The 16,239-nt window shown below is 38.6% G+C and overlaps 1 protein-coding gene across 7 annotated transcripts in view; it reads left to right on the top strand.

Annotated features, from left to right (window-relative positions):
* LOC137648909 (sperm-tail PG-rich repeat-containing protein 2-like) overlaps positions 1–16,239 on the top strand; it is a 91,751-nt gene that overhangs the window by 69,843 nt on the left and 5,669 nt on the right. For 3 of the 7 annotated variants that reach the window (XM_068382094.1, XM_068382090.1, XM_068382093.1), the window contains exons 3-11: positions 1,070–1,192; positions 3,865–4,041; positions 4,427–4,542; positions 5,432–5,575; positions 5,987–6,193; positions 7,161–7,367; positions 7,957–8,163; positions 8,725–8,931; positions 11,485–11,691. In XM_068382094.1, the coding sequence (XP_068238195.1) occupies positions 1,070–1,192; positions 3,865–4,041; positions 4,427–4,542; positions 5,432–5,575; positions 5,987–6,193; positions 7,161–7,367; positions 7,957–8,163; positions 8,725–8,931; positions 11,485–11,691 (1,595 nt within the window). The remainder of the gene's footprint in view (positions 1–1,069; positions 1,193–3,864; positions 4,042–4,426; positions 4,543–5,431; positions 5,576–5,986; positions 6,194–7,160; positions 7,368–7,956; positions 8,164–8,724; positions 8,932–11,484; positions 11,692–16,239) is intronic. The other 4 variants (XM_068382092.1, XM_068382091.1, XM_068382097.1 and 1 more) reach the window with 4 other exon arrangements.

The raw sequence follows: 16,239 nt of genomic DNA, 5'->3' as shown, positions 1-16,239 counted from the left end.
AAACTAGATGTGGTCAGATCCTTAGCTGTTATTCTTGAACTGGTTTAGGAGCAGGTCGAAGGAGAGAGAGAGAGAGAGAGAGAGAGAGAGAGAGAGAGAGAGACTGTGGTTGTATAAAAAAAGGAAGAATTCTAGATAAGTAAATATGAAGTTCAACGTTCTGAGGCCTTCCCACATACACGCTGTATCCCATCCAGCATACCCCACACCACATACCTCCCCAAACCACATACCTCCCCACACCACATACCCCACACACCACATGCCCACACACCACATACCTCACACCACATACCCCACACACCACATACCCCACACTACATACCCCACACACCACATACCCCACACTACATACCCCACACACCACATACTCCACACACCACATAACCCACACCACATAATTGCATGATTAAAGCAACAAGGCTGACTGAGAGATCTGGAAGCTGAGTTATCTGAAGATGGTGATTCCACTGTAGCCTCTGGGGGACTGGGTGGATAATTCCCCCCCCCCCCCCCCTACCACCCCACCCCCCAAAAAAAATATAAACAAAAAATAAAGATAATCAATAGTCAAAATAATTTATTAAAGGTTTTAAAGGTTTAAAGGCCGCTCATGAATGGTGGAGGCAAGGGACAGTGACATTGCCCTAGCAAGCAGGACAATGGCCTAGAGACTGACCATATACGATCAGGCGCCCAAGCCCCCTCTCTGCCCAAGCTAGGATCAAGGAGGGCCAGGCAATGGCTGCTGATGACTCAGCAGATAGATTTATAGGTGCCCAAGGCCCTCTCCGCCCAAGCTAGGAATAAGGACTGACATTTGTTGCTATCATCATCATCATCATCATCATTATTATTATTATTATTATTATTATTATTATCAGTCAGTTTAAAACATTATTTAAAAAAACACTATTTTAAACCTAGGGACCCCAACAAAAAAAAAAGAAAGTACGGAAAAGGTAACACAAATATGGAAAACAAACAAGAAGTGAATAATAAATATAATCACCGTTGCTGTTATCACAGTTGATTGTTTTCACATCCGTTGTTTGTTTGTTTGTTCCAGGGAGTGGAGATTCCACGAAGAATCGTCCTCCAGCCTTTACGATGTCCAGTCGTCATGAATCGAAGCTCGAGAAAGCAGGACCAGGCCCTGGACAATACAACGTTACTGGCCTTTCTAACAAAGGTCAGTTCTTCTTCGTCTTCTTTTTCTGCAACTTCTTCTTTTTCTGCTGCTGCTGCTGCTGCAACTTCTTCTTCTTCTTCTTCTTCTTCTGCTGCTGCTGCTGCAACTTCTTCTTCTTCTTCTTCTGCTGCTGCTGCTGCAACTTCTTCTTCTTCTTCTTCTTCTTCTGCTGCTGCTGCTGCAACTTCTTCTTCTTCTTCTTCTTCTTCTTCTGCTGCTGCTGTTCTTGCTGCTGCTGCTGCAACTTCTCCTTCTTCTTCTTCTTCTTCTTCTTCTTCTTCTTCTTCTTCTTTTGCTGCTGCTGCAACTTCTTCTTCTTCTTCTTCTTCTGCTGCTGCTGCAACTTCTTCTTCTTCTTCTTCTTCTTCTTCTTCTGCTGCTGCTGCTGCAACTTCTTCTTCTTCTTCTTCTGCTGCTGCTGCTGCAACTTCTTCTTCTTCTTCTTCTTCTTCTTCTGCTGCTGCTGCTGCAACTTCTTCTTCTTCTTCTTCTGCTGCTGCTGCTGCAACTTCTTCTTCTTCTTCTTCTGCTGCTGCTGCTGCAACTTCTCCTTCTTCTTCTTCTTCTTCTTCTTCTTCTTCTTCTTCTTCTTTTGCTGCTGCTGCAACTTCTTCTTCTTCTTCTTCTTCTGCTGCTGCTGCAACTTCTTCTTCTTCTTCTTCTTCTTCTTCTGCTGCTGCTGCTGCAACTTCTTCTTCTTCTTCTTCTTCTGCTGCTGCTGCTGCAACTTCTTCTTCTTCTTCTTCTTCTTCTTCTGCTGCTGCTGCTGCAACTTCTTCTTCTTCTTCTTCTTCTTCTTCTGCTGCTGCTGCTGCAACTTCTTCTTCTTCTTCTTCTTCTTCTGCTGCTGCTGCTGCAACTTCTTCTTCTTCTTCTTCTTCTTCTTCTTCTGCTGCTGCTGTTCTTGCTGCTGCTGCTGCAACTTCTCCTTCTTCTTCTTCTTCTTCTTCTTCTTCTTCTTCTTCTTCTTTTGCTGCTGCTGCAACTTCTTCTTCTTCTTCTTCTTCTGCTGCTGCTGCTGCAACTTCTTCTTCTTCTTCTTCTTCTTCTTCTGCTGCTGCTGCTGCAACTTCTTCTTCTTCTTCTTCTTCTTCTGCTGCTGCTGTTCTTGCTGCTGCTGCTGCAACTTCTCCTTCTTCTTCTTCTTCTTCTTCTTCTTCTTCTTCTTCTTCTTTTGCTGCTGCTGCAACTTCTTCTTCTTCTTCTTCTTCTGCTGCTGCTGCTGTTCTTGCTGCTGCTGCTGCAACTTCTTCTTCTTCTCCTTCTTCTTCTTCTTCTTCTTCTTCTTCTTCTTCTTCTCCTTTTGCTGCTGCTGCAACTTCTTCTTCTTCTTCTTCTTCTTCTGCTGCTGCAACTTCTTGTTCTTCTTCTTCTTCTTCTCCTCCTCCTCCTCCTCCTCCTCCTCCTTCTTCTTCTTCTGCTGCTGCAACTTCTTGTTCTTGTTCTTCTCTTCCTCCTCCTCCTCCTCCTCCTCCTCCTCCTCCTCCTCCTCCTCCTCCTCCTCCTCCTTCTTCTTCTTCTTCTTCTTCTTCTTCTTCTTCTTCTGCTGCTGCAACTTCTTGTTCTTGTTCTCCTCCTCCTCCTCCTCCTCCTCCTTCTTCTTCTTCTTGCGTAAAACATAATAAATTAATTTCCAACCTATATCAATTGATACATATAACCCTTCAGCACTCTTGTACCGATGTTTTAACTGAACACGACATGGCAGAATGTTCAGGAACTTAGTTTTTCAAGTGTTTTTGATTCTGTGCTGTATTTTGTGGGCTTGAAATAAGAGTAATTGTAATATGCTCTGTGCATGTAAAAGCTGAACTCTTTAGTCAAAGAATATAAGTTATATGGGTGACACTAGATGGCAGAATGTTCTGGAACTCAGTTTTTCAACTATTTTTTTATTCTGTACTCTATTCTATGGGCTTGCAATAAGGTAATTGTAATATGTTCTACCCGCGTAAATGAATTAGGTGAAACAAGAGCTGAACTCTACAATCGTAGATATGTGGGTGAAGTTCTTTTTCAAAAAGCTGAGTTTCCCTGGATCTATGGAATTTCTGCTTTGACCAGTGCATTGTTGATGATTTCTATATCAGCTGATCTATTGGAATATGCTGTGTTTGTTGAGCTATGGAAATTGTATGACCACTGTCCAGGGATCAACGATGCTTTCTTTTATAGTTTGAGCTATTAGAATTTGCTGTTTCATGAGCTATGGAAATTGTATGACCACTGTCCAGGGATCAACGATGCTTTCTTTTATAGTTTAAGCTATTGGAATTTGCTGTTTCATGAGCTATGGAATTGTATGACCACTGTCCAGGGATCAGCAATGCTTGATTTTATAGTTTGAGCTATTGGAATTTGCTGTTTCGTGAGCTATGGAAATTATATGATCACTGTCCAAGGATCAACAATGCTTGTTTTTATAGTTTGAACCATTGGAATTTGCTGTTTCATGAGCTATGGACATTGTATCACCATGACCACTGTCCAGGGATTAGCAATGCTTGCTTTTATAGTTTGAACTATTGGAATTTGCTGTTTCATGAGCTATGGAAATTGTATGACCACTGTCCAGGGGATCAGCAATGCTTGATTTTATAGTTGTTTTGTGGTGATCTCCTTCCATTTCCTCTTTCTCCAAAACCCTCTACCATTTACTCTCCACTCTCCAGGCAAAGATGAACCACATGCTGCCAGTATGCACATCAGGCCTAAGGATCCCAAGGCCTATGTCACTCCGGCACCTTGCGACTACTCTCCCGAAAAGGCGGAAGCAAAAGTTAACGAGGCCTCCCCAAAATTCTCCTTTGGCATGAAGACAGAAAATGGAAAGCTCTCGGATTCCCCAGGTTTGACATTCCTCTTTATGTTGATTAAATAAGTATAGTTTTACCTATGAGCACAAAAGGATGATGATCACTTTTAATTTCCCTTCCAAGCTTTTTATTTCGCTTTGATTGTATAGCTGCGACCAACGAGTCTGGTGGTTCCTTTCTAGCAACTGGTAACCTACCGGTAAGAAATCAGAAGCAATGTTGACCGATGATTTGCCAGGACACGATACCAAAACCATCAGGCTCGGTGGCCCTGGCAATAGTTGCACTGTTGAGGCCTAACTTGTAGTTTTTCTTAAAGCATTCATTAGTGAATTTTTCATGCAATCAAAATCATGTTGTAAATTCAAGTTTGTAAGTTTTCCTTTGATGTTTCATTCACCCGCTTTTGTATGTCTAGCTCCCAACAGCTATTCTATTCCATCCTTGCTGGGATCCACCAAGGAAGGGGCAAAGCAGTCAGCTCCAAGCTTCACGATGTCAGCCCGGCCAAAGCCTGAAGAGGACAAAATGAAGGTAAGTGGGGGTCAATTTGAAACGTAAAATGCAGATCAATATCAAATGCTTCAGTTAAGAAACTAAAGTGATACTAGTTCCTAATGGAAGGCTTTTCAATCTCAGGACTATAAAACTACAATATTTAGCTTCAAATATCTCAATGATCTATTTCTCAGTCATTTTGTAAATCACCAAAGCTATGGTACAGCTAATTTTCAAACAAAGAAAGTTTTCACTAGAACTAATTGATTGTAATGAAACAAAGATATACTTTGAATAGATTACTTACTTCCTAGTAATTAATTGGAGACGTCCCTGTTAACTTTTTGTTCAAAAAGTGTTCTTTATTTCATGTTTCCATAAGGTGGTAAGTTTATAACTGCAACCCAGTTTTACTCAATTCAGCACTAAACGGACAAATAGACTCGTGCACAAATCATACATCGGTAATCGTTTCTTTAGCCCATCTAGATTTAATAAGGTTTTCTGATAATTCTATAGCTGGTAATTCTCCAATCTCTACTGAAAATTATATATCATAACACACTGGACGTCTCTCTGGAAAGGTCCCAGGTTCCAGATCCTACGAATCTTAAGGTTTTCTGATAATTCTGTAGTTGGTGACTCCCCAATTCTAAATAAAAATTGCATATCACAACATTGAATGTCTCTCCGAAAAGGTCCCAGGTCCCGGGTCCTACGAATCTTAAGGTTTTCTGGTAATTCGATAGCTGCTAAATCACCAAGTTGTAATGAAAATTACATATCATAACATATTGAATGTCTTCCAAAAAGGTACCAGGTCCCGGGTCCTACGAATCTTAAGGTTTTCTCATAATTCTATAGTTGGTAACTCCAATTCCAAATGAAAATTGCATATCCTAACATTGAATATCTCTCGGAATAGGTCCCAGGTCCCGGATCCTACGAAGGAGCGTCGGTTGACAAGTACAAGACAATCAAGAGCCCTTCCTTCAGCATGGGGCAAAGGACTACTATTCCATCTGATCACACCATGAAACCAGGACCAGGTGCCCATTGCCCAGAGAAGGTAAGAAGTAACTAATGACCATCAGAGACTGGGAACGAGCCTTAATTCAATCTCTTTAATCACCTGTATCTCTTGGACAGTTTCTATTAATCATTTATTTTCTCTTATATTATAAACCCCTCTGTACTCTTTTTATTTGGGATGCTTGTCTTATTTTTTGGTTTAATTTACTAGAGCTCATTGGTTTATATGTTTATTGTTTTTGGCTTTTCCTTAATGAACAATGTTTCCGTTTATTTTCTGATTGGTTTCCAAACTAAAAAATATAAAGAAGTTCTTATTGCCTTAACTATACTAAGCATGCTAGAAGTAAAGCCAAAGATTATCACCTCTTAATCATTTTGCTGAATTTGCACAATCTTGCACCACTACCGCTGAAACTGTAACTGCACGATCCTTCCCCTTGTCTAGTACAAGGACTCGGGCCCAGCGTTCACAATGGCGCCAAGGGCTCCAGAGGAGGTTGATAAAATGAAGGTCCCTGGTCCGGGCACCTACGAAGCCGGTGACCTCGATAACTGCAGGGAAAAGCTACCGGCATTTTCCATGGCTCCAAAGACTAGTTTGCCTACAGATAAAACGCTAAAGCCTTCCCCAAATGCATACTCTCCTGAAAAGGTAAGTTCTTGCTCTCAGAGCAGACGCAGTCATGTGGAGGAGCTCGGTAGGAGATTATTAGCAATCTGCTATTGGTAAAGAAACGGGGAGTCTAGTAAGATGCGACCTTTGGTTTTTCCTAGTTTATGTAATTGATAAAGGCTTTTGGGTTCGAATGTTAGTGAAGGTATCAGGAGATCAAATTCCCTAGCGATTAAATGAAACATCTGAGTGACTAATTCTACACTGAAAATCATAGCAATATTCTCACAGATAAGACTAATTCATCCAATAATAATCTATCAATATCATTCCCTAGCTTTCCAAAAATCACTAAAGATTTTACATTTTCACTTTCATATACTGTACATCTGGAAGCTATATATGACATACATTGTCTTTGATAAAAAAAAAAAAAAAAAAAAAAAAAAAACAATATAGTTATGAGTCAGTTTATATTTTATTATAACTTGAAAGACTGATTAGTGTCCATGCCATCAACAAAACTACTTCACTGCCTAGGAGAACTACGAAAAAGCTTAAAAAAGTTACCCTGAATGCCTCCTTGTTAACTATTATGGTCTGAATAATATCTAACGCTTAATTTAACATTTCCTCCTCGTTGTTTTTAATCCTTACTTTGATAACCAATCCATTTACCAATTTTCTTTTTAAACTTTTTTTTTTATCAATTGTTTTATCATCAAATACCAGTATGTATTTGCTTTGATAAGAGAATTTCATTCTCTTCTGTATGCTTCCTTTCATTTCATGCATATCCTGTTCAAAGCTATGGAAAAGACCAACTAGTGTTCCAACCTATATAATGTTTAAAGAAACATTTCAGTTACTTAAATCATTTCATTTCTTTGAAAACGTACTCCTACACTGACATTAGATTGCCCAGTATGAGCAAGTATATATCTCTATCCATATCTCCCACACTTAACTCCTACGCACTTGTTCATTAACGTTGGTATTGGATTAGTACCAGGATTCCGGTCCAAAGTTCACCATGGCTCCCAGACCAGCCGAGGATATTGATAAGATGAAGGTCCCAGGTCCAGGAACTTACAATGCTGGTGATCTTGATAAGTGCAGAGAAAAGATGCCAGCTTTCACAATGGCCCAAAAGACTCAGTTGCCCACTGATAAAACACCCAAGCCGGCTCCTAATGCCTATGCCCCAGAGAAGGTACGTAGATTTAGCAGCACTTAGTGGAACTCTGTGTACGTCCTCTCCTCTAACAGAAATACTTGGGAATCCTTCTGCATTGTACATACTCCAAGCAAAAACTGAGATACAGTACTTTGTACAGCTTCATGCCAGATTTAAAATCGGTAAAAGTTGAAAACTTTCTTCGCAGCGCACATGACGATAGGGAAAAACACAAAGTATTTTCTAACTGACTTCAGAATTTGGTGTTGGATTTTACAATCTCTTCAAAATAAGCCATTTGCATTTTGTGAAATAAGAAAAATACTAAAATACGTAACAGAGGAGCATTTTCCTGAAACTTACACTAACACTGACACTTTTATTAGTAATAGTTGTTTGGATAATTAGGGATGCTATACTGAATATGTATGAATGTTACCCAAAAGAGTATATTACGTAGAATCTGTGATTTTACAAAATAATCTCAGTAGATTAGATTATCGATTCTGCTTGTTTTACTCCAAGAACAGCTAGCTTGTTACAAGAATGGAAATAGGCAAAGTTCTAGCATTTCTATGTACACTAACAACAGTATATTTATACAAAACTATTACTGTCGAATCAGTACCAGGAGACAGGTCCAAAGTTCACTATGGCTCCGAGGCCCGCTGAGGAAATCGATAAGATGAAGATTCCCGGTCCAGGGACTTACAATTCCGGTGATCTTGATAAATGCAGAGAAAAAATGCCAGCTTTTACAATGGGCAAAAAGACAGAATTACCCACCGACAAATCACCAAAGCCTGCACCTAATGCGTATTCTCCAGAGAAGGTATGTATTTGCACTGCTGTACTTAACTGTACTTACCCAAAATCTGTACATGTCCTTTTCTTTAATGCGGTTAATTGCATTGTACATGTCTGTATAAAGATTGTTTAAGTACTTATAAAACAAATATTACTCTGATTAATGAAAATAGCCACAGCCTATAACAGGCATGTAAATAATTCCAGCTGTGATGTATTATTTTAAGGTAACAGAAAGGTTAGGATAACACATTATCCTAGTATAGTGGCCACATTACATATCAACATTGATTGGTATAGATTAATTAGAATAACCATCAATATTAAGCTAAACATCTTAGACTCCAAATGTATGGCTTGAACAACATTCAGACGTCCCTGCCAACTGTAACTCCTTCAACATCTGAGATTCTATAGATCTTGAAATACATAGAATGTGTTATTCACATCGTAACATTATGCACTTGTTCAATAGATGTTCGTTTGCATTGATCAAACTCAATAATAGTTTGGAATTTCAAATATCGAGCTTAACTCATTGGACTGGTAAATCTCCTTTTTAATGATAATATTGCTGCTAAATCAGCACCAAGATTCAGGTCCTAAGTTCACCATGGCTCCAAGACCAGCCGAAGAAACTGATAAGATGAAGATTCCCGGACCTGGAACCTATAACGCCGGTGATCTTGATAAGTGCAGGGAAAAGATGCCCGCCTTTACAATGTCTCCAAAGACAGAGTTGCCCACAGACAAGACCCCTAAACCCGCTCCCAATGCGTACTCCCCGGAGAAGGTACGATGATTTTGAAGCCCTTCTCATCTCCCTAACAATAATATTCACTAATACCGATCTTAATGAAAACTTGTTTAACATTTAGGGTTGTAGTAGCCTATGTGGTAATGTCCTTGCCAGGTGATCGCCAGACTAGGGTGCAAGTCTCGCTCACACTCGTTAGTTCCTCTGGCCGCTGCAACCTCGCTATCTTTGTAAGCTAAGGATGGGGATTTTGGGGGAGCCTATAGGTTTATCTACTGAATCATCAGCAGCCATTGCCTGGCCCTCCTTGGTCTCTGCATGGGTGGAGAGGGGCTTAGGTGCTGATCATATGAATATGTGGTCAGTCCCTAGGGCATTTTCCTGCTTGATAGGGCAATGCCCCTGCCCCTTGCCTCTGTCATTTATGAGTGGCCTTTAAACCTTTAAAATGGGTTCAAAATAATACATAAGACACTTCAGCAATATATGAATTATTGCTGACTAACGAAAACTAACGCTAGTGACTCGAATAACCAGAGTTTTAAACCTTACTCTCAATATCAAAAGCAAATTCTAAACAGTGAGCTTTAATAACAAAAAGCTTTTCATGCTTTTGTTCAACAGGTCTGAAGCTTTTGAGTAAAATCTTTTCTAGTTCCAAAATCCTTTTTGCTAGAAAGCTAGAAGTGTCTGCTCTAACAAAGTCTACTTCATCACAAGTTATAATCAATTTTAGACATCAAGAGAAATATCAAACTCATGCACACCCAAAGCTAAACTGCTAACGAGAATATGTATCTGTCTTCCATAAGAAAATGCTTCAGAGATGGTTTAGGAATATATTTCCGTTCAGTAATTTCAAGAATGAATTAGTTAAATGTCAGAAATTTGATGAAGCATCCAGTTATTTCAAAACTACTTTACAGGTCAGAAAAATGATGGAGCATCCAAGCATTTCATGACCATTTTACAGGTCAGAAATTTGATGGAGCATCCAGGCATTTCAAGACTGCTTTGCAGGTCAGAAATCTGATGAAGCATCCAGGCATTTCAAGACCACTTTACAGGTCAGAAAAATGATGGAGCATCCAAGCATTTCATGACCATTTTACAGGTCAGAAATTTGATGGAGCATCCAGGCATTTCAAGACTGCTTTGCAGGTCAGAAATCTGATGAAGCATCCAGGTATTTCAAGACCACTTTACAGGTCAGAAAAATGATGGAGCATCCAAGCATTTCATGACCATTTTACAGGTCAGAAATTTGATGGAGCATCCAGGCATTTCAAGACTGCTTTGCAGGTCAGAAATCTGATGAAGCATCCAGGCATTTCAAGACCACTTTACAGGTCAGAAAAATGATGGAGCATCCAAGCATTTCAAGACCACTTTACAGGTCAGAAATTTGATGGAGCATACAGGCATTTCAAGACTGCTTTGCAGGTCAGAAATCTGATGAAGCATCCAGGTATTTCAAGACCACTTTACAGGTCAGAAATTTGATGGAGCATCCAGGCATTTCAAGACCACTTTACAGGCCAGAAATCTGATGAAGCATCCAGGTATTTCAAGACCACTTTACAGGTCAGAAATTTGATGAAGCATCCAGGTATTTCAAGACCACTTTACAGGCCAGAGATCTGATGAAGTTTCCAGGTATTTCAAGACCACTTTACAAGCCAGAAATCTGATGAAGCATCCAGGCATTTCAAGACTACTTTGCAGGTCAGAAATTTGATGAAGCATCCAGGCATTTCAAGACCACTTTACAAGCCAAAAATTTGATGAAGCATCCAGGTATTTCAAGACCACTTTACAAGTCAGAAATTTGATGAAGCATCCAGGCATTTCAAGACCACATTACAGGTCAGAAATTTGATGAAGCATCCAGGCATTTCAAGACCACTTTGCAGGTCAGAAATTTGATGAAGCATCCAGGCATTTCAAGACCACTTTACAAGCCAGAAATCTGATGAAGCATCCAGGCATTTCAAGACCACTTTACAAGCCAAAAATCTGATGAAGCATCCAGGTATTTCAAGACCACTTTACAAGTCAGAAATTTGATGAAGCATCCAGGCATTTCAAGACCACATTACAAGTCAGAAATCTGATGAAGCATCCAGGTATTTCAAGACCACTTGTTAGGTCAGAAATCGGATAGAGTATTCAGAAAAAGCTTTCAGATGAATTTCGAAAAGCGTGTGTAGAAAGTCTCTTACATTCTAGATGTCTGGAGAGACTGGAGATGATAATTTCCATAATTTCCAGAGCAGATTTCAGGAGCATGAAATTTAGGTTTATTACTTGAAGAAAAACTATGTAAAGTACTAAAACTAACTAAATTATGCCATTGTAACCAATTTCCAACTAATTAAAAAGTATTCTACTTTGAAAGTATTAACTAATGGGGACATTCTTATTCATAACACTAATGGAATAGAAAATATGTTATGAACATTTTTGTACCAAGAATTATTGGAATATTTATCTTTGATAATTTCAATGCAGATTAAGTTATATATAATTTTCCAAGGTTGATTTTTTTTTTCAAATTTTCTTTCATCCCCTCCCCCATAATAAAATTAGTACCATGATGTGGGCCCAATGTTCACTATGGCACCTAGATTAGCTGAAGATACAGATAAGATGAAGATCCCAGGTCCTGGTACTTATAACCCTGGCGATCTTGATAAATGCCGGGAAAAGATGCCAGCCTTCACAATGGCTCCAAAGACAGAGTTACCCACCGACAAAGGTCCAAAGCCCGCTCCCAACGCGTACTCCCCAGAGAAGGTATGTAAGTCTCCAGCTGGTTGCTTCGGCATCTCCCACTTCCAGCCGAATCCTTGGCCCTTCCAAGATGATTCAACTAACTTTTCCATGAGAATTAGCAATGAAATCCCCTTTTTAGCTAATATAGCTGCTCTTCAACAAGAATATATTATCATTCTAGAAGTTCTAATCTAGCTGTGACCAGATCGCGGAATGGTCTTCCCAATCTAGTGGTTGAATTGGTGAACTTCAGAAGATCAAACTTGCAGCGAATGTTTTTACGTTGAACAAATTGACATAAGTCTCTTCTCATAGTTTATATATGACAGATCTATCTTAATGTTCTTACTGGTCTTAAGATATTTCATATTCTTTGTTCCTTACATCTCACGTTCAGTTCATCTGTTTACCTATTTACTTTCTTCACTGTGCTATATTTCCCTGTCAGAGCCCTTAGGCTTGTAGTACCCTGCTTTTCCAAGTAGGGTTGTACCTTATCTAGTAATAATAATAATAATAATAATAATAATAATAATAATAATAATAATAATGATGATTTTGGGTTCACATAGATACCAGTACTATGTCACTTCTACAAAGGTCATATATTTATAAAAGCAATTAAGTTTTTCCATTATTTGCTCAAATCTTATTGAAATATACAAGAAAAACTGTTCTAATTAGAGATGGATTTGATTTTTTCAATATTTTTCTATTCTTTTTAAAGTGAATCTGAATCTTCCTTCCTATAATGATTTCATTTGTTATATATTTTGTGCTTTTAGAAAGAGATTCATTTTGCTCTATAACAGAATCTTAAAGATAATTCTAGGATATAAATATATGCTCCACTATTCAGTAGAACTCTGGAAGCAATCCAATATATTATTATTATTATTATTATTATTATTATTATTATTATTATTATTATTATTACTATTATCATTATTATTATTATTATTATTATTATTAGCTAAGCTACACCCTTAATTGGAAAAGCAGGATGCCATGAGCCCAAGGGCTCCAACATGGAAATTAGCCAAGGGAGGAAAGGAAATGAGGAAACAGGTAGAATAGTGTGCCTGAGTGTACCCTCAAGCAAGAGAACTCTAACCTAAGGCAGAAGACGACCATGGTTCACAGGCTCTGGCACTACCCAAGCCTTTTTCACTTGCTAAACAAAAAGATTATTAAGACTTTTTGATAACACCTTCAACTGTTCTTCGGGTCCAACAGAAGAAGGCTTGCAGCTTTTACACTTAAACCTCAATTTTAAAGACATTATTTTTACTTTGAAAAATGCATTGTTATTTCCAAACCTGTGTAGAATTGATCAAGATTTTCATAAGTTCAGAATTAACATCTGGTGCTCAAGTGATGTCATTACAATCTTTCTTTATTTGCATGTATCGAATGAAAACAAAATAGATTTCTGAAATTCTATTGAATAATTCTATTGACAACTTTATGCGCTAAGATGAGCTGTATTGCATCTATTTCCATTTCTATTATTACTGATATTACTTGCTAAGCTATAACCCTATTTGGAAAAGCAGATTGCTATAGGTCCGAGAGCTCCAACGGGGAAAAAAACCATTGAGGAATGGAAATAAGGAAATTACAAGTAATTAACAATCAAAATTAAATATTTTAAGAACAGCAATAACATCAAAAAAAATCTTTCACATATAAACTATAAAATTTTTTGAATAACAAAAGGAAGAGAAATAAGATAGTATAGTGTTACCGAGTGTACCCTCAAGCAAGAGAACTCTACCCCGAGACAGTGAAAGACCATGGTACAGAGGCTATGGTACAATCCAAGAACAGAGAAAATGGTTTGATTTTGGAGTGTCCTTTTTTCAGTAACAGTAAAGAACATTATAGTAACAAGAAATTAAAAAGGAAATGACACAATGATGAGTTTTGTGAAACGTACCAGTACGTCCATTGGGGGTAAAGGGATGAGATTTGTGAAACGTACCAGTACGTCCATTGGGGGTAAAGGGATGAGTTTTGTGAAACATACCAGTACGTCCATGGGGGTAAAGGGATGAGTTTTGTGAAACGTACCAGTACGTCCATTGGGGGTAAAGGGATGAGTTTTGTGAAACGTACCAGTACGTCCATTGGGGGTAAAGGGATGAGATTTGTGAAACATACCAGTACGTCCATGGGGGTAAAGGGATGAGTTTTGTGAAATGTACCAGTACGTCCATTGGGGGTAAAGGGATGAGTTTTGTGAAACGTACCAGTACGTCCATGGAGGTAAAGGGATGAGTTTTGTGAAACGTACCATTTCGTCCATTGGGGGTAAAAGGGTTAAAGATGAACCAACAAGTTGAATTATGGCAATGCTGTATATAATACCAAAATTTATTCATTCTTTGCCTGAGGGCTGTGGTTATGTGGTAACGTCCCTGACTAGTGATCGCCAGACTGGGGTTCGAGTCCCGCTTAGGCTCATTAGTTCCTTTGCTTGTTGCAACCTCACCATCCTTGTGAGCTAAGGATGGGAGGTTTGGGGGAGCCTATAGGTCTATTGGTCCTAGCTTGAGTGGAGAGTGGGCTTGGGTGCCGATCATATGTATATATGGTCAGTCTCTGGGCACTGTCCTGATTGATAGGGCAATGTCACTGTCCCTTGCCTCTGCCATTCATGAGCGGATTTTAAACCTTTTAAACATGATTTGGTGAAAACAGGAGCCCGCTTCTATAATGTTTAAAACGCTTCCAGAAGACTGAATTTACTGAAAGATCGTTGCTCTTACAACATTTATAATGTTTAAAACGCTTCGAAAAGACTAAAATTACTGCCATATCTTTGCTCAGACAGCATCTATAACGTTTAAAACACTTCCAGAAGACTAAGTGGATCCTGGATGGAACTTTGCCAAAATTCATTCAATTCTATCATTCTTTGCTCAATACTGTACCAACCGTGTGTCACGATCATACATAGTAACGACATTTCATTTTTTGTATGTATTATGCTTGTATCTTCGCGCTCCCCTCGCACTGATAGGAACCTGAAATAACATGTCTGTTTTTCTCACCGTTAACTGTTAACCGGTGAGCTTTTCGGTTGAACATGAAATTGCCTGTTATGTTTTGTATGCCCTTTTTGCCTGTAGTTTATGTATATATAAATGAGCGTTCTGTAATAAAGTTTACTCAGTTACTCTCATCCTGCCTTTGAGTCACAACCTTTTCTCGTCCCGTTACATTGGTGACCCCGGAGTGACTCAAAGGCAGGATGAAAGCAACTGAGTAAACTTTATTACGGAACACTCGTTTATATATACATAAACCACAGGCGTGTGACACACGGTTGGTACAATACTTCCACACCACATGATTACGTGGAACCAGGACACACTTTTAAGTTTGTCCTGGGTAGAACATTAAATGAAGAAGGGATGGCATCATCACAGAAAAGTCATATCTATTGTTAACTGTTGTATTTAATCCTGTCTATGGAAGTTATGGTGAATCTTACACTATTTTCAATCATAAAAAATGTCACATAAGTATATTTTACCAAGTGTTATCCGAAGGTTTTCAGACTAATGTGACCCAGATTCCTCAATACAATCCATCTACCACACGAAAAATCACTAACTAGTTAAAAAAAAAACGGTAATTTTAATCGGAAATTTTCCGTAGATATATAGAGTTCTCAGCCGTATTTTAGTAAAATACAGGCGACCGTAATGTTACCCTACTTTGTTATTATATTATACATGTTGGTGACCGTAATATCACCCCTTTACGTCAATATATTCGTTTTTAAAACGGTAGAGGTCCTGGAATAAATGTTGCCAGGCATTCACTGTTTTTCTAATGTAAATTTTTAACAGTATTACAGAGTCGCTTCTTGAAAAGAGGTTGATTGAACGATTATGGTGATCGAGAGGCAATTATTGAATGATTAATTTTAGAGGTAGATCGGATTGATGATAGAGATAAGGATAAGGATAGGGAAGTTGGGAATATGGGATAAGGAAGAGTACCCCTGGATACAATCCACTTTATAGCCCGAAGGCAGGTACTCGGGATGGGAAAGGATAAGGAAAAAAGGGAGAAAGGGAAATTCAGGAGAAGAATAAAAGAGAGGGGCACCCTCTTGCGATGTTAGATAGGATTAGAAGCAGTTTGAATAAGGAAAAGACAGGCAGGGAGAGCAAAGGTTTTTTTTTTTTTTGGTTCAATGCCTAGCCCTGTTGCAGGAGTATGTCTGTCTGACACTTATTTTGATGGTTAATGAAAGTTGTGATTTTAGACAAATTTATGACGTTTAATGGATGGATGATTGATCAAACCTGCTGACTCAGATGGGTTAGTATAAAAATCCCCAAAACTCATGATGAAAAATCCCCAAAACAACTCTAAAATCCCTATTTCCACAAATATATTCTCTTCTGTCTTGATCACGTAGGCTTTCCTAATATAGAAATTACTCGATATACTCTATATAAGCGCAAGCAAACTAATTGCAACAATATAAAGGTTTACTCGTCTTCGTTTCTTCGTAGAAATTTGTTTAGAATATCCCCATCAGACACCTAG

The sequence above is a fragment of the Palaemon carinicauda genome, chromosome 10 (genome assembly GCF_036898095.1).
Source record: "Palaemon carinicauda isolate YSFRI2023 chromosome 10, ASM3689809v2, whole genome shotgun sequence".
Classification (NCBI taxonomy): domain Eukaryota; kingdom Metazoa; phylum Arthropoda; class Malacostraca; order Decapoda; family Palaemonidae; genus Palaemon; species Palaemon carinicauda.
This window is presented reverse-complemented; position numbering and strand designations above follow the sequence as displayed.